The sequence below is a fragment of the Triticum aestivum genome, chromosome 2B (genome assembly GCF_018294505.1).
Source record: "Triticum aestivum cultivar Chinese Spring chromosome 2B, IWGSC CS RefSeq v2.1, whole genome shotgun sequence".
Lineage (NCBI taxonomy): Eukaryota > Viridiplantae > Streptophyta > Magnoliopsida > Poales > Poaceae > Triticum > Triticum aestivum.
Window position 1 is genome coordinate 53812109 of NC_057798.1, and position 24952 is coordinate 53837060.

At 41.9% G+C, this 24952-nt stretch overlaps 1 protein-coding gene across 1 annotated transcript; it reads left to right on the top strand.

Annotated features, from left to right (window-relative positions):
• The first annotated feature begins 1400 nt into the window (after window positions 1–1400).
• Window positions 1401–1786, top strand: LOC123038935 (ubiquitin-like). Its single transcript, XM_044462308.1, has 2 exons — window positions 1401–1521; window positions 1623–1786. Exons 1-2 carry the CDS (start codon window positions 1401–1403, stop codon window positions 1784–1786), a joined length of 285 nt encoding a protein of 94 aa, XP_044318243.1.
• Window positions 1787–24952: the final 23166 nt, after the last annotated feature.

Sequence of the window (24952 nt, forward strand, 5' to 3'; positions counted from 1 at the left end):
CAACAGAAAAATGTCATATCACCACCGCAAACAAATATTTCACAATTTATTTTGTGAAAATTGAAACCGCATATATAGACCATTCACTTGGAGACGGTTAACTTAAGTAGCAGGCTGGCCCATATAATTATATTAGAGAATTTATAGATTCTTTTCAATCAACTAATGTTTTACCTCAAGTGTAACATCAACCGATGCATATCTTAAAATCAAATAGAATGTATGAGCTATACAGAAAAATAAATAACAAATGATTAAGATGTTGTCCATGCATATGTGTTGGCCATTGTGCTAGCGTGATTCAAAGCGTCTTACATGGTTGAGACTACAATACTCTCATTTACTTTACATGAAAATTGCATAGAACTGGTCCCTCCTTCCTAATCAACATTTTCCCTTTGTGTTTTTCAGTTCAATTTATGATTTTTATTTGTATGGTCTCGTGCAAATCGTTAATGAGGGTGTCGGTTTTTTTATCAGGTCATTGACATACGCCTATGCGGTTGTCCTGATCTGCGACCTCAGACACATCCACTGGCGGAGCTTCAACTCAATTTTAGAGGGGGCTAAATGAGTCATAAATAGAGTTGAGGGGGCTAATCTAATGTATTATGTTAAATTTGACCCTAAAAGTGATAAATATTTATGTGTTTATATAAAGAAATAGATTTGGTTGAGGGGGCAATGGCCCCCTTTGGCCCTCACTAAGCTCCGCCACACGTCTAGGTCATCCGCTAATATGTGACCGCTGCGCTCGAGCCTAGAACCAACTAGCCGAGCGTACAAGGAGCGAATCGTCGGATAGCGAGGTGGACCACGTGGTGTCATCTCGGATAGGGTACGCACGGAGAGGACTTTGCAGCCCGTATGCATGGAATTTTTTCCCTCTCCCCACCGCTCCCCACTTTTACCAAAGAGTCGCTTTCTATTACATCAACCACGAGCTCCTCTCTTTCTCTCCTGTGTTCCTTCCCCTCCCGAGCCGCACCTGCCGCCGCCTCCTTCGCCGTCATCCGCCGCCGGCAGGATGCTCTTCAAGCTCTTTTCGGCTGGGCTGGATGGCCGCGGTCGCAGCGTCGGCGCCATTGGCAGCCACGACGGCGTCCACGCCGGCCCCTTCTTCACCTTTTTCCCGGCCGGCCTGGATGGACGGCAGCTCGGCGTTGGAGCTGTAGGCGGGCTCCGGCCCCCGGCCTCCGCCGCCACCGACGACCGCTCCCCAGGTACCTCCCGCGTCCATCCCTCTTCCTCCTTCCTCCTCCTCTCCTCTCCCCCGACCGACGAGAGGAGCAGCTGCGCGCGCACGCGGGACCTGCCGCCAGTCTCGCGTCAGCCCGCTCCCCACCCTCTGCTCCGACTCCGATGCGGGTTAATCAATTTCGCTCTCCAATCCAGACCCCATGTGGGAGATCCTCGTCTCCGATGACGACACCGGCCGCGTCATCGGCAAGACCATCACCCTCGAGGTCGAGAGTAGCGACACCATCGACAATGTCAAGGCCAAGATCCAGGACAAGGAGGGCCAGTCACTTCTCTGCTTCTCTTCTTCGCAAAGATCTCTTCTTTAGCCATGCCGACCGTCCGTTGAGCTTTTTTGATTCTGGCTTGTCGTCGTCGTGCAGGGATCCCGCCGGACCAGCAGCGGCTGATCTTCGCGGGGAAGCAGCTGGAGGACGGGCGCACGCTGGCCGACTACAACATACAGAAGGAGCCGACGCTGCACCTCGTGCTCCGCCTGCGCGGGGGCATCATCGAGCCCTCGCTCCAGGCCCTCGCCCGCAATTAGATTCGTTGACACAATCTTGGATTTGTCAACGCTTCACTCCATTTGTTGACACAATCTTGGATTTGTCAACGCTTCACTCCATTTGAGTAATGACTTGAAGCACAGTGGGAGGGGCCAGCACCCGTTTACATGCCACAAGACGAGACACGTTGCCCGGGTCTCTGGGCAAAATGTCCAAGATGCTACAGTAGCGCCCATGGAAGGAGTTGCAATAGTCAAGTGATCCAAGAAAGCCTAGAGCTCGAGAGATCGGTCAAGATTTAAAAGATGTTGCAGGTGTTAAGTGTCCTGGATGCCCTCAAGATTGTAAACTATATGAAACGCATACCTTGAATTTTTTATTTAGATTGCTATCAAGTAATACACGTAATGCATTTACCAAACAAATATAATACTCCCTCCAATCCATATTAATTGTCACACAAATGGATGTATTTAGCACTAAAATACGTCTAGGTACATCCGTTTGAGCGACAACTAATATGGATAGGAAGGAGTATATTATGTGAAGTGCATCTAGTGAGTAGTACTAACTCCGTCCTGGTTTATTAGCCTCCTTCATATTTTGTGTCAAATTTTAATCCTATATTTAACTAACAAAACGTTAACACATGTCAAAAAAATTATATCGTTGGATTTGTATTTGAACATAGTTCCCATGGTATGATTTTTTTATGACATGCATTGACATTTTGTTAGTTGAATCGGTGATCAAAAAAATTGACTCTAAATACAAAGAGGACCAATAAATCAGGACGGAGGTAGTAGAACCTATTACTCCACACCTAACAAGAATTTAACATGAACATGACGCAAATGGTTACAACAATAGACGAAGTAGATGAATCTAAAATAAATCTGCCTAGTTGCTTTGCACTAAAGCCTGGTATCACATTTCAACAACAATAATACTAGACATACAGGGTGATTGATACAAAACTTTACAGGGAGAGAACGTGGCTTCATCTAACTGGCGCCCCCCTGATTTTCACTGGTGGACCTGCCCTTCTAATTAGATCTCTGCCAATCACACCCCAACAGCCCCGTAAACCCCCTGTAACTTCCTGTACGTCTAGCATTGCTCTTTCAACAACAAAGAAATGGAAAGATCACCTGCGTAAATTCAGCCGCAGCCTAAGAGATTATCAAAAATTACAAATGGCAATTCAGATAATAAAAGAGAAATAGTGGGAACATGTAATGTTGAATTGGCGGTCTTCCAAAGTAGGAAGGTGAAGAAAAGCTCAATAGTTACAGACAAAGTCAAAACCAATCAATATTTTGGGGACAACTCTAGATAGATGGAATGCATAAGGTTAGGAATCAAAAGAAGATTGTTCTATCACCACCCCCAAAACATTTAGTACGGAGCCCGCCCAGCGACAACCCGAACAAGAAGTTCGAGGAGCCGCCCTAGCCGGACCTCGATGCTCTCCTCCCACATGGGGAACAAGCAACATCCATGGTTGTCATCTGCAGGATGAGGGACTACCAACCCGCACAGCCATAGTAGGCGATAGGCGGATGGAGAACCGACCAACGGTGCATCCCGGTACCACACAAGTCAGCACCTCATCAAGGAGCACCTAGGACAATCGGGGCACCGTCCGACACCATGTAGTGAAGCCTCCAGGACACTAAGGCACTACCTAGCACCAAATAGAGTGCTAGCCCGCTCACCAGAACGACAGCTGCACGCAAAGGCCTAAGGGGCCCGCTGCCACCGAGTAGGATGGCGGTTTTGCCCATGGGTATGGGTACCCACGGGTACCCTACCCAAAAACAATGGGCATGGGAAAGACTTGGAGAGATTTTTTACCCACGGGTAATGGGTATCCGTACCCGTAAAATATATGGGTAGGTTATGGGTATGAAATTATGCCATGGGTAACCCAGTGGATACCCAAAAAAAGTTAATAATGAATATAGCTCCTATGATATGCTGGGTCAACATCCAACTCCTAAGGCCCACCCTAAGCCTCGTATTTGTTAAACTGGCCATAGCTCATAGGCCCGTAATCACCTACTTGCCACTACTCCTACGTCATGTGACTTCGAAAAGATGAAATCTCGACTCTTTGCTACTGGACTCATGTCTTGTTTTCAATCCGACGATCCCTCATTCCCACCACCACCTCCAACGGTGTCGGGCGTCCACCAACTCCCACTCATACTCCCTTGATGCCTCCAACAGCCCGCCCACTGGAGGAGACCATGTCTCTGCTCTACTACTCACCCATCATCACTTGAATTTTAAACTCGTTTCTCTACATTTAAAAAATTTAAATGCTACATATTGTACCAAGTGGATACCCATTGGGTATAGGATACATGATAGGTATGGGCATGGGTGCCAAGAGTATTGAAATGGATGGGTATAGAAAATTTCTGTGGGTATGGGTTTGGGCAGAAAGAGGTTGTACCCACCCATGCCCTATCCATTGCATCCCTAAGATAGAAGATGAGCACCACCTATCAGATCTGAGTCGAACCTAGCAGATCCGACCACATACAACAGCACCATGTCAATACTTTACTTTTTAACAAGACAACTTAATGCTAACCATTGGGTTGTTGCATTTATTCCTTATATCGAGGGTAGTTTTCTGCTCTCAGATATCACAAGAGAAAATATAAACATTGATTCCCTAACAAGTTTTGCCGAGTTTACATGATCCTTGCAAAATCATGCTCAATATAGTCAACCGATGGCGGAACACCTGATCAAACCACACTATCCAGCAATGAATGATGATGATTTGTTCATCATCATATTCTAAAACAAAAGCACAACTGTAAGTGGAGACATTCATGGTACATGAGAAGACTCAAACCTTCTACCTTTTGGTGTACTCCAATATCTCATACTCTATTAAATATATGGAGGAATATATTTATCCAGTTAATTCACTACATCAGAGGCAATGTGAACATTTTAGATGTGCTTCGTATTTATACTACTAGGATAACTAGTATAGATAGGACAGTCATATGATTTTGATGAACCTAATAATTTTGTCATGCATAAGGGACGGTCATTCATCAAGAACAGTCATATAGCTTCTATGCTTAATCCACTAGCAAATGAGTGCATTCCATGCAAGAAAAAAAACTACGAAATAAAAGAAGAGGCCTGCCAATGTTGTGTTCAAGATAGAAAATAACAGGCTCGTGCCATATAACAATGCATCATTCACTCGAACCATCGATCATGCTTAACTGGTCAAGCGTCATGTGCATGGTTTTCTACACACAAACACGGGGTTTTTTGCGGGGATAAACGCAAGACATTTAGCCCTCTGGATAGTTCAGATTGTTATGAAAAGCAAGCAATCAGTCCAAAGGAATATTTCTCTTGTATAGCTACAGCTCTAATTAGCTTTTTTTTGCGGGCCAGCTATAACGAGCTCACGCAGAATAAGTTTAAATATATTTCGCCCTTATAGAAATGATAGGGAATTGCCCCATGCAATCTACTTACACAAATATTACATTTTTTGACAACATTGTACGAGAAAAATGTGTACAAATCAATTAATTTTGTGTAGAGTTAAGGAGATTATGATGGCATTAGTAGACATCGGAATTGTACACCTTTCCTCCGTGCATCAGTTGAGGTCCTCTCTCAGGAAGACTTGTTCACATTAGTTGAACTGCTCGCCAATTGATCTGCAGACAACAACTGATAACGAGGATACTGGATAATCCACTAGCCATCACATATGCGAGTGTAACATGTTATTTTCTCGTGCTCAAGTATGATTTTGTTATGTTGTGGCTGGCCCGACATGTCCATGCAGTGGCGGAGACAAGCCTAGGGCAGTTGGGGCTATAGCCCTAGGCGTAATACCAATATCCTTTGTAATTCCTTTTCATACACAACATATAAAACCACTAGAGTGTATCACTCAAGCTAGCTTAGCCCTAGGCGTAATCTCATGCTAGCTTCGCCACTGTGTCCATGTCGCTTGACTAGCCTATCACGTAATTTTGCAACATAAGCATTATTTTGTTATACTCCAATATCTTATACTCGACATATATAGTATGTGGAGAAAAAGTGAATCCACTTCATAACTCTCAACGACAGTGGAAAGTTGAGAATCAGTCAAAGCTTGAGTAGAGCCTAGGATAACTATCAGTCATATATGTTTTGTGAACTAATTAACTAACTCTATCGTGCACAACAAGGGCAGCCATATATTTTTAGGCGCTACCAATTGGTGGTGGTGCATGTGTATAGCATGCATGAGATTGGCACAACAAAACTATAAACTAAAGGAAATAGCCCGTGGCGTGTTGAAGATGCAAATTGACGTACTATAAACCTTGCATCACTCTATGTATTGTACATATAAGAGTATTCTAGTTTGAACAGGGTATTAGTGACACGGTGACACGTTGAACCACATTTTAGTTCGTGTGACACTATAATACACCCATATTTCGGGTACGAACTATATTTTAGCAATTGAGGAGGTCTGACAGATCATTTGGATGGGAAATGTTTGGATGAAATCAGGAGGTCTGATAGATCATTTGGATGTGAGAAAATCGTCTGTTATGTGTTTGAGCATGCAATATTTGCTCAACATGAACACTTTTAGTTTGTGCTCATGTTGTATCTCAGTTTTTTCCTGTGTGTGTGTGTGTGTGTGTGTGTGTGTGTGTGTGTGTGTGTGTGTGTGTGTGTGTGTGTGTGCGTGTGTGCGTGTGTGTGTGTGTGTGTGCTGGAGAAGGACCAATTCTCTGGTTTTTATTTTTGTTGCCGAAACCAACTGATCTGCCCAAGTTGCCGTTTGATTTTAGTCCAGATTATGTGCAACTTCCATCTTCGTAGTCCTGGTCTGGTATGTATTTTCCCTTTTCCTAGGCTTTGTTTATGTTGATCTCTTAGGCAATTGCAAATGCAGTGTCATATTTGACCTTGGACCTCATCATGTTCCATCCCCTTGACATCGCAGAATACACAAGTTTGTTGCACGCACAGTTAGACACGGTTCTTTCTTTGTAAAGAAGCTTGATATTAACTAGTCGGTTTTTCCATTTATTCCTTATATTGGCTTAATGCTTTGTGTTTCTGATATCTCTAGAGAAAACAAAAAAATTTGTTTCCCCCTAACTATTTTGGTGAGATTAAAAGATGCTTGCCAAATCTTGTTCAATATAGTGAACCGCTGGTGAAACATCTTACAAGACGATAATATATAGCTAGCACCGACTGCTGACAATGATCTGGATGTGTACATTAGATTCTAAAACAAAAGCACAACAGTAAGTGGAGACGCCTATGGCACATGAGAAGACTCAAACCTTCTATCTTTTGGTGTACTCCAATCTCTCATACACAGCCACCGCCACACCTGCTCCATGCTTTCTGCATCTTCCTACAGTCCACCTTCTGCCGCTAAACTTTTGGCCTCATCTGGGAAGATTAGTAACCTGGATGCAAGGCAGCTGAGCTTCAGAATCGACATATCTATCATTCAAAAGAAAGCATCTGATCCTGGAGAGTTACCTTACCTGTCACTAAATACATGCATTGTAGTTCTTTGCCTTTCGATCTTCCCTTTTGGCCGCTTCAACTTTTCAATTGTTTCCGCCGCGTGATGCTTTGGTGGGCAAATTGTTTTTTTCTCTTTTCATTTGGATCGGCAAATTGGTTGGTGAGCTGCATTCACTTTGGTTGCCCGCATCTACTCCAACCAGGTCCACAGAGAAGATTTTAGTTTGTTGGGTTGCCGGGTCTACATCAGATTCTTGGCTCGCATGAAACTTAAAAAACTCCTCAGTCAGGCCTGTTAGGAATGGCCAAATTATCCGTTTCAAGCGAGACAGGCTGAGTCGAGCCATGTCGAACGCACATGGGTGGGTCCGGTTGCATGAGAGGACGCAGAGGATGCGAGTAGTATACAACATATAGGTGGTTTCTTCTCCTACCTCTATTAAGCTCTTTCTATAATCTTTTTTCTCTCGTCTCTTTTAATTTAAACAGCGATGCTTCGATTCGAGATAAGCTCCACACGAAAAAGATGCACATTGATATTATGGTTCCATTCAGGAGATCGTTTTGTAGTTTTTCCGATCGTAAATGTTTAATTTTGTGTTCATGTTTGGTGCTATTTTGGATGAATTTTAACAAATTTGTCATACCACAGTAGGCAGTTTGAAATTTTCTTTGACGAGTAACTTCATCTCGTGGTTTCACACGACTTTCGCCAGGTGGAGCTGCAGGTCGATGCTTTACCTAGGTGTAGTCGACGCAGTTACCACATGTAGCATCGACCCACCTTTATGACTAACCAGCGATGCCATTCTATCGTTTCCGTCCTCAGTGCCGCTCTTTGTAAGCCACGTATGTGAGCCTGCATCCCCTGTATTCCAGATCCAACACTTCCATATATCACATTGAATAAATGCTGGCATATATCCCATAGACCAATTGGACCTCCAGCAGGATGTAGGGTGCACTTGGACCCTAGAGCGAAAACGCCCTTCCCCACGAGATCGCTCAGTTTCTGAAATGATCAATCTTTAGGCAACATATGTACATCGACAATGGAGAGTTGCGGGAGTGAGAGATGCTGGGATAAAGCTCCTCAGGATACTATCGAACTGGAAGGGTGTTGCACGTGCATCATTACTACATCCTCCTAAAGAAATATAATGCTCTTATATTTCTTTACTGAGGAGTAGTAATTAGAAGTAGTCAGTTACTACATGATTTCGGCAGAAATGTACATGCTGCCTTTAGAAGAAAATAAAAAATCATTACCCCATTTACTACTCATGAAGTAACATAACAAAAAATTGTAGTTTCAACATGTACCACAAATGGGACAAATACCTTCTTAGTCACATTGTTTTGTGTGTCCAAGGAAAAGCAAGAAATTAGTCCAAGGAAATTTTGCAGTGTATGGCGCTACAGTTTGAATGAGCTCATCCACAATAACTTCAAATATATTTCCTCCTTATTGAAATGATAGGGAATTTCTCCATACAGTCTACCTATGCAAATATTTATTTTTGACAACATTGTAGAAAAACACAAGTGATTTTGTTACACTTAGGAATATTATGATGGCATTGCTAGACATCAGAATTGTACACCTTTCCTTTGTGCATCAGTATAGATTCTCTCAAGCGAAGACTTCTGCACATTAGTTGAAGTGCTCGCCTTTTGTTCTTTAGAGTACAACCAGCATTTCAGATGCTGAAGAAGCCACTAGCAATCAGATCTGAAAGTGTAGCATGTTATTTGCTGGTGCTCAAGCATGATTTTGGTACGTCGTGGCTAGCCTGACATGTCCATGTTGCTGGACTAGCCTAGCACGTAATTTTGCAGCATAAGCATTATTTTGTTATACTCCAATATCTTACACTCGACATATATAGTATGTGGAGAAAAAGTGCATCCACTTCATAACTCTCAAAGACAGTGCCATGTTGAGAATGGGTCAAATCTTGTGTGGAGCTTGGTATTTATAGTGCTAGGATAACTATCCAGTCATATAATTTTTCTGAACTAACTAACTTTATCATGCACAATTGGCGGTGGTGCATGCTTATACCATGCATGAGAGACTGGCACAACAAAAATTATAAAACTACAGAAAAGAGCTTATGGCATATTGAAGATGCAAATCAATGTACTTCTCTTGTATCGTATATATATAAGAGTTAATTTATTCTAGTTTGAAACATGTATTAGTGACACGGTGACACATTGATGCACATTTTAATTTGGGTCACACTACGATATACCCATAATTCTACTATGTACTAGACATTTTACAAATTGAGGTCTGACGAATCATTGCACGGGAAGTGTTTTGATGAATTGGATGACTCAGATGGGAAGAGTTTTTGAGTTTTTGTTATGTATCGTTATCGTGTGAGAAAATTGTCTGTTATGTGTTAGAGAATGCATTCTTTGCTGAACATGAACACTTTCAGTTGTAAGTCATGCTTTATCTCTGTTTTTTTTCCTGTGTATGTCCTGAGAAAGACTAATTCTCTGGTTTTTATTTTTGTTGCCGAAACTAAACTGATCTTCCCAAAGTTTCCTTTGATTTTGGTCCAGATTATCTGCGCCTTTTATTTTAGTAGTCCTGGTGCATATTTGTCTTTTTCCTAGGTTTTGTTCACATTGATCGCCTAGAGAATCGCAAATGCAGTATCATGAACAGCTATTGTTCCTCATGAATAGCAGTAACATTCGTACAGCCATAAATATGGCCTGTGCATGGAGACGTAAGTGTGCATACAAAAGTATATATGGTGATATGTGTACTCTTCAAAACTCAAATAAAGTACACTTATGTTACTCCCTTCATTCCCTTATACAAAGCCACTTGATATTTTTATGTCCAACTTTGACCATTAATTTTACCAACAAAAAGTGAGTTATATGCCAAAAAGGTATGCCACTGGATGCACATTCCAAAGAACTTTGATGATATTTTTTTATTACATATAACCTATATTTTGTTGACTAAAAGTATAAGTTAAAGTTTCACACAAAAAACAAAGTGGCCTTGTTTAAGGGAATGGAGGGAGTACCAAGTATTGGTATACCTTTTGTCTTAACAGTGCATTACTGTGTTTTCCACCAAATTTACGTGTCGCCGTGTTCTAACACGTTATACATATGACATGGACCACTCAATTCCTTTTCATGTTTGCACAACCGAATGTTCTCGCCGACGCTCAACCATAGTCAATGGGGATTTGTACATGATTAAACAATAGCTGGAACAAGGCGAAATGATTCCATTTGGTCTAGATAGCAGCACAATCTTGGCATTGGCACCAAGCCTTGTCGAGATCTTCATCAAGTGCCAGTCAGAACACTGTCCAAATAAAATCTCCATGCAAGCAACAAAGTGCAGAGACAATGAATAGTGTGAAAAGGAGATTTTCATATGCAGTAGGCAACCAAAACCTCAAAGATTCTATCTTTTGGTATACTCCAATGTCTCATACTTTATGTCTCTATAACGGCAAGATGAGAGGCATTTAGTATTTATATATAGTACTAAGATAAATATTATAGCTATATATGCATGTCGGTCATAGAACCATGAACTTAACAAACTTTGTCATGTAGAAGAGCAGTCATATAGCTAGAACAGTCATATAACATTTATGCCCAACTGATTGGCAGACGAGCACATACATATGCATGAGATAAATTCCAAAATCAAAGAGCATATGTTGGTATTGTGTTGAAGATAGAAATTAACATACTGATTGAACCATATATGGTCTCAGTCTCATGTTTGGCAATGAGCAACAACCCAACGGCACTGCTATCCCACATTAGTAGCTGATGGCGGGTCAAATAATATATTTGTGGTGATTTCACATACGGATTCTTACAGATCCGTACAAGCCTTCTCCCACCAATGAGAATAAGTCGCCTTCCCCATTCCTTGATTGTTTATTCTCAGTTAGTGTGATCCACATCAATTAGTTAAATTCTGCAACTAGGTGATCTACAGAACCAACTGCTTGGATGTGTATGTGGTCGTTACTCACTCATGTGGACTCTGGGGAGCTTTTGGTTATTTGGTGCAACGGTGGGAGACGGTAGCACGAGTTATCTTCAACCGATTTGGATGGTAAGTTAATAATAGGCTAGGTGGTTAGTCATCATAGCCTATATTTTTTGCCGGTTGTGGCATCTTTTTTTACCGTTTGTTATTTCTGGGCTCTTTTTGTGAGCCAGTACCAGAACTGAGATCTTATTTCCGTACTTTGTTTTAATAAATTGGCTGCATGCATCACTCTAATGCAGGGTTCAGGGGATGTGGGCTAATTAATTCAGTACGAACACATCGCCACTGCAACAATATGTTGTTCTCCAAATGAAGTAATCAGCTCCGTCGTTTCTTCCTAACTATATGGTGGATCTTTCGTTGCAAGCATGTGCAGTAAGAAAAGGGGGAGACGACGAGATTCAAAATGTAGCCAGTGGAAAAAAAACTCAAAAAAGTCGGATTCGGATGGAATTTGTAGTGAAAAGGAAAAGGTTGAGAAGGACTTATCGATTCCCTGCTAGTCTACGGGTTCCCGGCAACCGTGTGGCCGGAGGCCGACAATTTACGGTGGGCGGAGCCAGCGGTGGTGGCACCGGAGCGAGACGAGATGCGGTCGCATATGCGCGTGCGGCGTGAGGAGCAGCAAGAAGCCGCGGGAGGCGGGAGGTGGGAGGTGGGACGTGGGAGGCCGGAGGCTGGAGAAGAGGGGATGACAGCGACAGCAGCCGGCGGAGAGGCACAAAGATGCTAATTTGGTGGATGGCAGCGTGCTAGATGAGTGGGAATCTCCGGGAGTAAAATGGCCCCATTGCTCTATGAATTCGTTTATTAAGATGCATAGTTAAGTGCATAATCTGGTTTATTAAGTGATACAATTACGCCCAAACCGGTTCACTGGTAAAAAAATCACACAATTACCTTATTTGTGTAGCTCATTTTTCTTATTTCATCATCAAACTTTACACACGTGTAATATACATGCATCATATTTCTAGGTGAAATTTATTTTAGCATATTTTTGAAACTTTAAATTGCGATTTGCGAACTATATAAAATAAAGTGCTCACTCTGCGTACCAAAGTGACATTTGATTTTTATGGCGATTATAAAATGTTAACACAAAAATTCAGCCATCACAACTTGAGCCTTAATTTGTACGTGTGTCAAATTTATTGTCACACCAATAGTTTGAATCATATATCTGAATGCATTGAACTTGCATCCCATACTAGGATGGTTTGCCAATACTTTAGGCCAGCGATGTAATAATAAACTGTAACTGTCTGCAACAGGGGCAGTGAAAGGATTCACCCACATCAAGGATCCCAATGGAGGTTTGACTGCTACAGCTTCACAAAGTATTGGAAATCAAATACACGTAAAAAGGCTATCGTCTTTACAAATGATATGAACTCAGTTCTGCAACCATGCTTTCATTCAAATGAGGATAACCACGAATTAGAATTTTCAATTTTTTATTCCTCTATGGGTGGAACTTTGACTCAAACACTGTGCCACAACCATCTACACACAATAGTATGATGTGTACCTAATTCGCACATGGAAATATCTCGTCTCAACCAAATCAGCTCCCCTTCCGTCACTTTCATTAGCAGAGTTGCTCGATCGCCCAGCATGGAGCTACGAAGAAGCCCAACACAAACGTTGTGGTGGTCGAGGCCAAACAGACCCAGTGGACATATCATGTGATCTGCCATGAAGATTTGTGTTCACCACCGTGGTAGTGGTGAAAATGAGGCACTGATGGGAAAACACATGCATGAACGGCTCGGGAGTTGGTGCATGGAAGCAGAGAATCGGCGCCCCGTTACAGCCTGCTGCAGTGTGGTGCCGGAAAGGCACCATTGGCCGACCTTACGCCCGTGCAGAGAAGGTGATCAAGCCTAGAGCTAAGGAAGCACAATAGTGAATGCCATTGTTATAGTTTTGATGGAAAGTTGTCATAAGGCTTATGATGTACTTGAAAAGGAGAGATGCCTGAGGTATACTAGCCATAGCTTCATACAGAACAATGAAGACATGCATGTCCTATCGGAACCCCAAGCCTTCTATGTTTTGGTATACTCCAATATCTCATATTATCCTGTCCAATATGGGGTAATTAACGAATGTTTCCACTTCTAAATTCTCAACGTCAATGGGATTTAGAAGGGGTTAAATATGGGGACACTGGTAGTATTTATACCACCATGATAACTTTGATACTATATAGGAACAGTCATATGAATTTCATGAACCTAGCTAACTTCGTCATGCAAAAATAAAAGAACGGCCATACAAAGCTATCTCTATAAAAGTCATACAACTTCTATGCTCAACAATTGGCCAACAGGCTTATTCCATGCATGCAAGAGATCAAAATGAAGGAAGCCTCATGATATTTGTGTTGAAGATAGAAATTAATTGAAACTCCACTTGTTTGTGGGAAGAAAATTATATACTTCACTCTTACTAAAAGTAACAACGTGGACCATGGGTTGCCCAAAAGTAGAAAATTATCTCATTTGCAACAAATGAACATGCAGCTGACTAACAACTCTGATACCCCTTCGCTCCTCACCCTTCCAAGATCCAAAGCTAGGGTTCCCGCTGCCTCCCGCCGTGCAGCCGCCAGCCTGCCTCATCTACTGTGGCTTTAGGACCATGGAGGCGCGGTGGATCCCGGTCCTTGCCGGCGGAAGGGATCTGTTTTTAGGTATTTTCTTGAATTTAGGTAGTGTTTGTGTCCTACTCAGGAAGACGAGTCGGCGGCGGCTTCTTGAAGATGGAATAAGCTTCTCTCCCCTAGCCCCCGTCCCAGTGGTGCTTCTAGCGCCGTCGGAGGGCGTGTGAAGGTTTGTCTCCGGCGGATCTTGCTGGATTAGGTCAGCGTGTCTATAGGTTGGATGCTTCCGGTCTACGCAGTTAGAATAGAAAGAATGTGTTTTGCCGTGTATTGCCTCTTGGCATTCACTACTAGGAAAAGGACTATAGATAGGATTGACACTAATGGCGCACCAGGGAAGTAGTGCGCCACTACTATATACTAATGGCGCACCAGTTGGTGATGCGCCATTAGTGTGGAAGACACTAATGGCGCACCACAAAAAAGGTGCGCCACTAGTGATAATTTTTTTTTCATTTTTGCATACATACTAATGGCGCATCCGACCGAAGTGCGCCATTACTAGTTCTAACTAGTAATGGTGCACTACCACGCGGTTCGCCATTAGTAAGCTTCCCCCCACTCCACCTGTTCCCCTCCCTCCCTTCCTCCCCACTCGACCTAATTTGCCCCCTCCGCCCCAACCGTACGCCGCCGCCGCCGCCCCCTCCGTCCCCTGCCGCCGCCGCCCCGACCCCCGCTGGAATCCACCCTCGCCACCGACTCCGACCCCTCCGGCGACCGACCGCACCCGCCCAGGTACCTCTCCTCCTTCCTCCTTCCTCCCTCTCCACCCTTCCTCCCCATTCCCTCCCTCCCTCCCCTTCCGCCGCGATAAGGAGTGGCGACCGTAACGACCCCGTCACCGGCGTGATTCTCCCCCGACGCTGGACTGGCCAGGACCCGCTCCTCCCCCTCTTCTTCACCCCCCCCCCCGCTTGTCCTCTTAATTTCATTTCTCTTTGGTTCATTAATTTGTAGTATTGTTCTTGGTCTGGTTCTCTGGATCATTTCTAGGGTTCTTGGTCTGTGCCAAGATTGGTCGTGTTTGTCTAGGGTTATTGGTCTGGTGCCAAGATTGGTCTAGGGTTCTAGGGTTCTTGGTCTGGTGCCAAGATTGGTCTAGGGTTCTAGGGTTCTTGGTCTGATCTTGAACTACAGGGTTGCAATGTTTTGGCATCAACACTTGTAAGAAAAGAAAAAGCAAGAGAATGAAGATTATATTTAAAAAATGGTCTTAGTAGTGGTAAACAAGCCTTAACAAATTACTAACTGTCCAAAAATTTGTGCCTGAATTTTTGACACTGTCATAACTGAATGGTCTGAATTTTTAACACTGCCTTAACAAATTACTAACTGTCCAAAAATACAGTTAGCTACTCAAAAAATTCAGTTAGGTACAGTTAGCATCATGTAAGAAAATGGCCATAATGTGCCCTGATAATGATGTATTTTGTCATAAAAATATATGGTGGACTGCCATGATAATGACATGGTCCTGTTGTTTGCAAGCTGTCATATTGTTTTCATTCAGAAACCATGGAAAAACACTCATCCAAGTTTCCTCTGTACATACATATATGGCTTTGCCACAATGGTACACTAGAGTGAAAGAAGAAGCATAGGCTTAATTGAGCTGTGGAGTTCTTGTTACCTTGTCTGTCTGTCCTCGTTAGTTACATGTATCTCTCTGTTTGTGTTTCTGCGTAACAGGTTCGATCGCGGTTGGAGAAAAATTGAGGCGTTTGTTGGAGAAAAATTGAGGTATATACATGTGCTCTTCTTACTTGTTTGGTTTGCAATAGTTATCATCTGACAAAGTATGCTTATTTGTTTGGTTTGCAACCCATATTTTATAGTTGATAATACATTTTCCAGATCTGCTTGGTTGCAATCTTTTATCTGAACGCGGTCATTATAAGTTTATAGCTTTCCCACTGTCAGGCTTGTTCCAATAAGTAGATGCACTTGCTCCTTTCTTACATATTTGTGCCTGACGAACACGGTCATCAAGTCTACTTCCATGTTGCTGCTAGTAGTAACCTGACAGCACAACCACACTTAGCCATTGTTCATTAACAGCAAGTCAACAACAACATCAGTAAAATTCAGTTAACAACAACATCAGCAAAATTCAGTTAATTAACTGAAGAAGAGAAGAGAGAAAGTAGAGAGTAAGAGGAGTACTTGCATTAACTGAAACGTTTTACTTTAAACTTGCAAAATTGCAGTACTCCCTAAAACTACTGCAAGCAAGAACTACTGTTGGAGGGCACTACTGTAGGATATTCTCTGGTCTACTGAAACTTGTTGGATGTATGTTCAGAAACGTGTTAACAGGTGTATTATTTACAATAGTAGTTGAAGATGGTTTCTCTTGTCTTAACTGAATAATCATGTATTACAAAGTGTTCTTGTTTTTCTTCATAGTTTGCAGCATTTTCAGATGTACACTGTTTTCCTATGTCTCAAAATGTTCCTAATTTGATATTTGAAAGTAAGTGTGTGGTTTGAAATTTTGATCTGATTATGGCATCTAGAATTATGTCAGTTTTGTTTTGAACTAGAAGACCAAAGTGTCTTACTCAGCTGGGATCTTAACTGTTAAGTTTGTAATATTCCTTATATTGAAATCGAACATGATGGTGCTACTTGATATTTTTAAGACATGGCATCTCCCATGACTGAATCAGCAACAAGGGGAGTTGATTCCATTTCTTGGTTTCTGTAAGAATTTAATGGACCTGGGCCTAGTTAAGTATAGGCTTGGGCTTGTGGTTGAATGCTACCGTTGTCCTAGCCATGTATTTTCAGAATTGAGCTAAAGATTCTGGAAAATGAGCTATGCCTTGGTTAGAAAATGAGCTAAAGATTCTGGAACTAGTTCTTATCAGCTAGTTCTGGTCAAAGCAAGTGGTTTTCCTGAGCTATGCCTTGGTTAGAAAATGATGCATGATGGTTTGTTCATAAGAGGAATAATCCCAGGATAGCATGTATCATGGGGTCAAACCTGGGACCCCTATTGTAATTTGATTTTAATTATTAATTTTTATGTGAGCAGATGAATTACAGTGTTTGTGTTGTAATGAAACTTGAGCTGAAATAGAACTGAACTTGACACAATACTATTCAGTTAATTTGCTTGGACAGTAGTATGTATGCTCATCACTTTATGTATGGTTGATGTAAGTGGTCTTTTGTATATGTGCTGATGCTTTGTTAATATAAAGCTATAGATGATGTTGTACTTGTGATGATGCTACTTGTGATCTTCTGAAATGACCCATTGGCGACTTCATTACGCGGGGATAATGATATTGCAGGTACCCCGAGAGGCCCTTGAGTTTGCCGGAATGTCGATTAACTTCCGTTCCGGCAAATCCGGGTACTCCATATGTCCTATTTTCAGCAAAGGTAATGCTGAAATTTTCCGTGAATTTTAGCATGACTTTGCTAAAAATAGGACATATGGGGTACTTGCGACTAATGGCTGTTATCATGCATGTTTTATGATCTGTTGTAAGGGTACTAATTGGTCTCTTCTGCTGCTTATCAGAGATGGCGGGAAGCAGCCACCGCCGCTCTGCAACACCGCAGTACGAGTTGGATGCTTCCGAGTTCTTCACTATCATACTTGAGACTTCAGTATCATCCATGACGCAGGTATATAAAACGAGAGATCTCCCCTTCACCCATCTCATTATGATATCTGTTGTTTGCTACATCACTCATTGTCCCAAACTGCAGAGGCTGCCTGACAGTTTTATGAACATGTTGATGGGTGAAGATCCGCCAAATAATGTGAAGCTGCGACAGGCCGGCAGCGGGTTTCGCAGGCAGTGGGATGTGGAGTTGGTGATCAAGGAGGGCCACATGTACTTGTCTCGTGGGTGGGAGAAGTTCTACCGTGCCTACGACCTGCGGCTGGGGTACTTCCTTCTCTTCAGGTACGACGACAACGCCACCATGCTCATCGTGAAGGTGTTCAACACGACTATGTGTCGCATGCGCTACGCTGACGATGATGATGCCGGTACGTTCTGCCTCTTCTTATTCCTCTACATTTGGCTTTGTCTCACATCGATTGTTAACGGTCATTGTTGCATTTTGGACAGGTAATGGGAGCAGCAGCAGCGACACTGGCTACAGCCAAGGCAGCAGCGACTATGGTTGTAGCGAAAGCAGCTGCGATTCTGGCTGTAGCGAAAGCAGCAGCGATTCTGGCAGCAGCATAGACAACAAGAAGGATGATCCGGACTGGAGTGCGGGAGAAGAGGAGCAGAGTGGGGATGAGGAGCTGCAGGATGACGATGGGCATCAGGCTGAGGATGACCTAGCGCTGGTGGTGGCTGACCAAGGGAAAGAGATGGTGGTGGCTGACCATGGGCAAGAGATGGAGGTGGCTGAGGATGACATAGCGATGGTCGTGCCTGAAGGTGGCCTCGCGATGGTGGTGGTGCCTGACAATGACCATGCACCGGTGGTGGCGCCGGCGATCCCACAGCTGGGCGACATGACCACGCCAATTGTGGTAGAAGACTACATCCCACTGCCTCCACTGCCTCCACCGCCTCGCCGCTCTTGGCGCATCAGACTGAGGAAGGAGAAGGAGAATGAGAAGGAGAAGAACAATGCATGAGAACTGAACTTTGTCAGGTATGTCAGATCTCCTATAGGTTAGTTATCCAAAATGATATATATATATATATATATATATATATATATATATATATATATATATATATATATATATATATATATATATATATATATATATATATATATATATATATATACACACACACTTAGTTACCTATGTTATCTCTAATATGCTTAGTTTCCTATAGGTTAGCTTCATTTTTACCTAAGTTGGCTCTAATATGCTAACTTAGAGCTTATATGCTTAGTTTCCTATAGGTTAGCTCCAAAATAACTTATGTTAGCACAAAATGATCAAGTTTACATAATAAGCTTATAGTCTTTTTCTTATTTTTCTTCTTTTCCAAAATGACATAGGTTATCTTCATTTTATTTCAGTTGGCTCTAATATACTAACTTAGAGCTTATATGCTTAGTTTCCTATAGGTTAGCTCCAAAATAACTTATGTTAGCACAAAATGATCAAGTTTACATAATAAGCTTATAGTCTTCTTCTTATTCTTCTTCTTTTCCAAAATTCTTCTTATTCTTCTTCTAGTGTTCTTCTTCTTCTAGTATTCTTCTAGTCTTCTTCTTTTTCTTCTTTTAACTTCTTGTTTATCATTTTGCAGATTTGATTTAATTCACGGAAGCTTGTATGGATGGAGTGCTTCTTTTCCATTTGTGTTCTTATTTTGTATCAATGTGAAACTTTTGTGAATTGATGGATAACGGTGTTGGATGAACAATGTGAAACTTTTGTAATATGTAACGATGGAACTATGTGTTGGCTATGTATGTATATATGATGGAACTTGTATGTTGGCTATGTATGTATATATGATGGAACTTGTGTGTTGGCTATGTATGTATATATGATGGAACTTGTGTGTTGGCTATGACTGTTATATGGATGCTTGTTGTATATATATGTGTTGGATATCTCACAGGTGAAATAGTGACCTGAGATTAAGAAAAAAAAATTAAAAAAATTGTTACTAATGATGCACTACCATGTGGTGCGCCATTAGTATAGAAAACACTAGTGGCGCACTGTGGGCAAAACTAATGGCGCACTGCTTGGTGCGCCATTAGTATACCAGATACTAATGGCGCACCAGTGATGCGCCATTAGTAAAAAATACTAGTGGCGTGCTACTAATGGCGCACTGGTAATGGGCCATTAGTAGGCAAGACCAGTGAGCCATTAGTAGGCCTTTTCCTAGTAGTGGATCCATTCAATATATGGTTAGCATTACAACTTGTACAGCAAGGTAAATTCTCTATGGGATCAATCTACAGGATCCTAGAATCACTACAAACACTATAAGATCAGGATATGATACACATACGATCAAATGTCATATATATATACATTAACATACGCTTCTCTTCATCGGCGTCGGTTGCTGTTCTGGTGCACTGATCCTCACCTTAGCAGGACGACTACCCGACTGTCTACTACAACAAGGTTTTACCGGCTTCGGAGATGGAGGGGCGATGATAGCAGCGTGCCTTCGTCTCGCTCTAGTGCTTGTAGTGGTCGCTAGGTGGTCTACGGACCTGAATGTAATCTGTAGTTCTAGTGTTTTTTGTACTACCTCGATAGTTGATGAATAGGTCGGAAGTTTTGCCCACAAAAAAATAAGATGGACAACAACTCAAGGTTGCCCAAAGTAGCAAGTTATCTTCCTTACCGACCAAGGCGTGGTTTATATGACCAAAAACTAGACATTGAAGGAAATCGTTGTTTAAAAAGCTGATAATATAAAAAGATGTCCTGTGTCGTTGTTTCCCGTAGGGATTTTACCAAAACACTCAGTTCGTAATCAATTTCTTCACGGCGATTGGTCTCAGAGGACTCACATAATCACCAAGGAAGCTCTTGTAGTTGGTGCAATTCTTTGCAACTTGTCATACTGTGAACATCCATCCAGCTCATTCAGTCAGATTTTTCTAATTTTTTTTCATTGATATGTACTAGTGTCAGTTACTTCTCTTAAGAGCTGAAAGAAGCGCTACTCTAATCGGCAAGGTTCCCAGTGCTCACTTGTTTGCCGAGTTCCTTTTATTTATCGAGAACTCGGCAAAAGAAGAGGAAGCCGAGTGCAAGGTAAAAACAACTCGGCAATGATACAAAACTCGGCAAATAAGCAACTTTGACGAGTATGGAATAAAGAACTCGGCGAAGAGGTGGAACTCGACAAAGGTGGTTCTTATAAAACTAAACCTAGCTAACTTTTTGCATGAAATTAACTAACTTTGATTTGGTAAAACCTAACGAGCTTTAAATTTGGGTTTGAGCGCTGAACATCCAGATTTTTATACAAGTATGAAACGGATGATGACGGATTCATCTTGGGCGCACCACATAGAAAATACCGTAAACATGTCAGGTTTGTGTGTCTTTCCTTTTATTCTTTTTACTCCTTTCCATGGCTACCCTCGCTATCCCTTACCTGACCTGGTCGTTGGGTAAAGAAGCAAAGACTCTCATTTGCATCCTGAGTCTCTATAGGTGATCCAAGGCGAATCATCTTGCCGTCTCATTTAGAGAGAATACAAGGAGAGTAGTTCACACTAGAGCATGGTTTTGCATTGTTGTAGGTGGATAACCGTGTTCGACTCCCTGGATCAGCCTAGCACACTATTTCACAAAAGAAGCACTATTTTGTTATGCTCCAATATCTTGGTCAATAGTCTTGTAATATGTGAAGGAATATATGTATCCATTTCTCAACAAGAGTGGTATTGTGGCAAGTAAGTGACGGGTGAAATGTGGAGACGAGCTGCTACATGTATGGGACGGTCAAATAACTTTGCTGAACCCAACGTTGTCATGCAGAAGGACAACCATATAGCTAGGATAGCCATGCGACTCCTATATGCTCAACCAATCGGCACAATAAGAACCAGCAGCATGTTGAGGAGACAAACTGGCTGGCTATAAAATTTCCACATATACTTTATATGAGAGTTTATTCCAGTTTCAAGCATGTAAGACACTGTGAACCACATATAGTTTTGGTGACACCTTGAAACACAGTTTGATCAAAAATATGGTGCAAAATGGAATTATGGATGCAACATATAGTTCACAGTGTCGCAATAATTTAATTGTCGTTTCCACTCTCTTAAAACTCTTCTATACATACTTTATTGATTGGTTAACTAGCTAGTTTTTTGTAATTATATATGGAATTTATTGCAGCAAATCGTAAATAAGTTTAACACAGTAATTCATCAATCACAAATTGGGCCTTAATTTGTACGTGCGTCAAATTTAGGGCCATGCCATGGAACACTGGATGTATTTCCCATAAACATTGCTGGTTGCAAATGCTTTGGGCATCGAGCTGATGAACGGTAAAATAGCTTGCCCTTCAGAAATGATATGAACTCAGTTGTGCAACAATGTTCTTGTCTGCTAATTACAGCATCATGGCTGATAGAACGGTAGCGAGGGGACATCTCTCTAAATTAGGATATCAAATGTATATTTTTGGGAGGGAGGGACCACGATACCGACACTGAGTCAGTTATGCGCAAGCCGCACAGCCACAGCCCGTCTATACAATGATGTGTATGTAACTCTCACGTATATGCATCAGAACATCCGATCTCATCTGAAGCACCTTATATATCCCTTCCTCGCCCGATGTTGAGTAGTGAGAGCGTGTGCTTGAGGTCAACCCTCGTGTCTGCTCTGAGTTCGGTGATTAATGGCCCGCTGGACACGATGCTGTTGCAGATCCAAGACTATTGTTGTCGTTGACGCATGCATGTTTCACGAGCCCTGACCATTCAACATGGATGTTGCGACAAGACCCTCGGGCTGCTGCGTGGGACGGCCGATGACCCAAAGTCGGCGGAACCCATCGCAATGACTGTTCAGTCTAGGAAGGTGTTTGAGCGGAAGTGTACCCCGGTGACGCGGAAAGCCACGTTGGCTCCTTCCACCATGCGGTACATTAGCAGGCCCGAGATAACCCTGGGAATGGCCACGGGTGCACATTTGTGGATGGCCACGCTGTAGCTTTCCTGGAAAGCTGCCATGAGGCTTATAATGTAAATACGCATGGCGAACCTTAACCCCAACCCTGCTGTATTTTGGTATACTCCAATATCTCATCTCTCTCTGTCATATCCTCTTCTTAGTACTCCGCATTAGTGGGATTTAGAGTAGACTAAACATAGAGAAACACTTGCTATTTATACCACCAGGATAACTCATACCTATATATATATATATAGAGTAGTCATACGACTCAGGTGAACCTAACTAACTTTGTCATGCAAAAAGACGTTCATATATAACTATGCACGTAACAGTCATACAACTTGTATGCTCAACCAATTTCCATAAAAGTGCATTTGCATGCATGAGAGAAATTCCAAAATGAAAGAAGCAGCCTGATTATACTTGTCGAAGATAGAAATTATACTAGGGGAAAGTGCATGGATGAACCCGGGTACATATAAACCCACTTCACAAAACTTATTCCTGAATGCTAAAAAAATCTGAAAAAAGTTGCATGGGTGCGTCTGCATGTTCTATTTGTGTGCATAAAGTTTCAAGAAAAATAACCTTTTTCCTGGCCTATGAAAAAAGAAAAAAAAATGTATCTGTTGAACGCTATTTAGAAGAACTAAAATTTGTCTTTTTTGCGGAGACAAAACTTTGTGCCATGCACCCATATTTGCGAACATGTATGCGTGAATTTTCTTTTTTCAAATTTTAAAACATGCTTAAAATGCATTTTTTTTAAAAAGTGGATTCATATGCCCATGGGTTCAGGACGTGCCCCCTCTTATACTAGGCTCTTACTATAGGAACAACACATCATGTGCTTCAACCGTTGCTCCCATTCTCTCAGTGTTCAACAAACGAACATGGAGGTGAGCAATAACGAATCAAAGGCACTGCTCTAAGTGGCAAATTTTTCTCCCTTAGCCAGCAAAATATGTTGTTTATGTAGCCGTTGGTGAAAATCTTTGGGGAAAAGCCAATGAAAATCTTCCTGGTGGTCCATAACGCCCTTTCCTTTCCCATACGGATTATGAAAAAAAAAACACCCGGTATATGACTATTTTTTCATGGTGATTATGAAAATAACATTTAATCATGGCCTCATCTACTCCATGCATCTTTCTTCTCACTACTCCCAGTGTGCCATGTATTTTGCCTTTTCCTGACTTCATTGACATTCAACAACTACGGTTCAACACATTCACATCTGTACGGCCATAACTAGGACTTGTACACAGATAGGTAAGTGCGCATAGAAAAGTATATATGGTGATATGTGCATTATAAAAACACTCAAATAATGTACACTTATGTTACGAAATATCGATATATCTTTTATTTCTTTTTATGGTGCAATAATGTCATCTGTTTTACAAAACTTTACAAGTTGAATTGTTCTAACATATTATATGTAGCCACGACCCCTCAATTCATTTTTATTGTACGTGTGTGCACAACTGCATATGCTCATCAACACTAGGAATAGCTGACAACAATTTGTAGATTGGATTCAAGGATAAATACGACATTTAGAACACCATAAAGCCCTTCCATCTACTCCCAAATTGTTTCACACTCTTGGGCATTGACACCGAGCCTAGTCACCAGAAGACATATAAATCTTCCTTGTGTACTGGTAGGAAGACAATCCGCTTGCGAGAGAACTCTCAGAATAAAATTACCATACAACCAAGAAAGTGCATGGCAAATCAGCAATGCTCGGGTTAGGTTTGCCGATGAGGCAATGTACAGTGTAAAATATATGATTCTACACATCTATAAAATCTGGAGAAATAAATGTATCCACTTCAAATTCTGAATATGCATCTTCTGGGACACATGATTGCATGTTGCAATTTACCACATATTTATCAAGGGATAATTATCCAGAAACATTATAAGTAGAGGCCTTGGCCAGAAAACAGAATAATAGTGAAGTAACTATCCCCTATCCTATATGCAACACATTTTATTCTTCTTCATCAAGTGGCATCATCCATTAAATATACGTCATCCTGCAGATAAGAAAACATTGAGAATCCATCAGGCCTCTAGAGCCTTGTCAGGGTGCATTAGTCAAATAGCAGCTCTAACCTCGCCTGCCTAGTGGTGTATGCGGTTCAAACAACCTGCTCGCATTTTCTATCGCCGCTGGAAGTGAAATACGTGAGCCCCCATAGTATGAAGATGTTTGCTGGGACTGAAGGTGGAACTTGCATTTTTGGGGGTTCCATATATCCCATAAAATCTTTTTTTAAGGAGGAAAGTCCCCCGGCCTCTGCATCAGAATG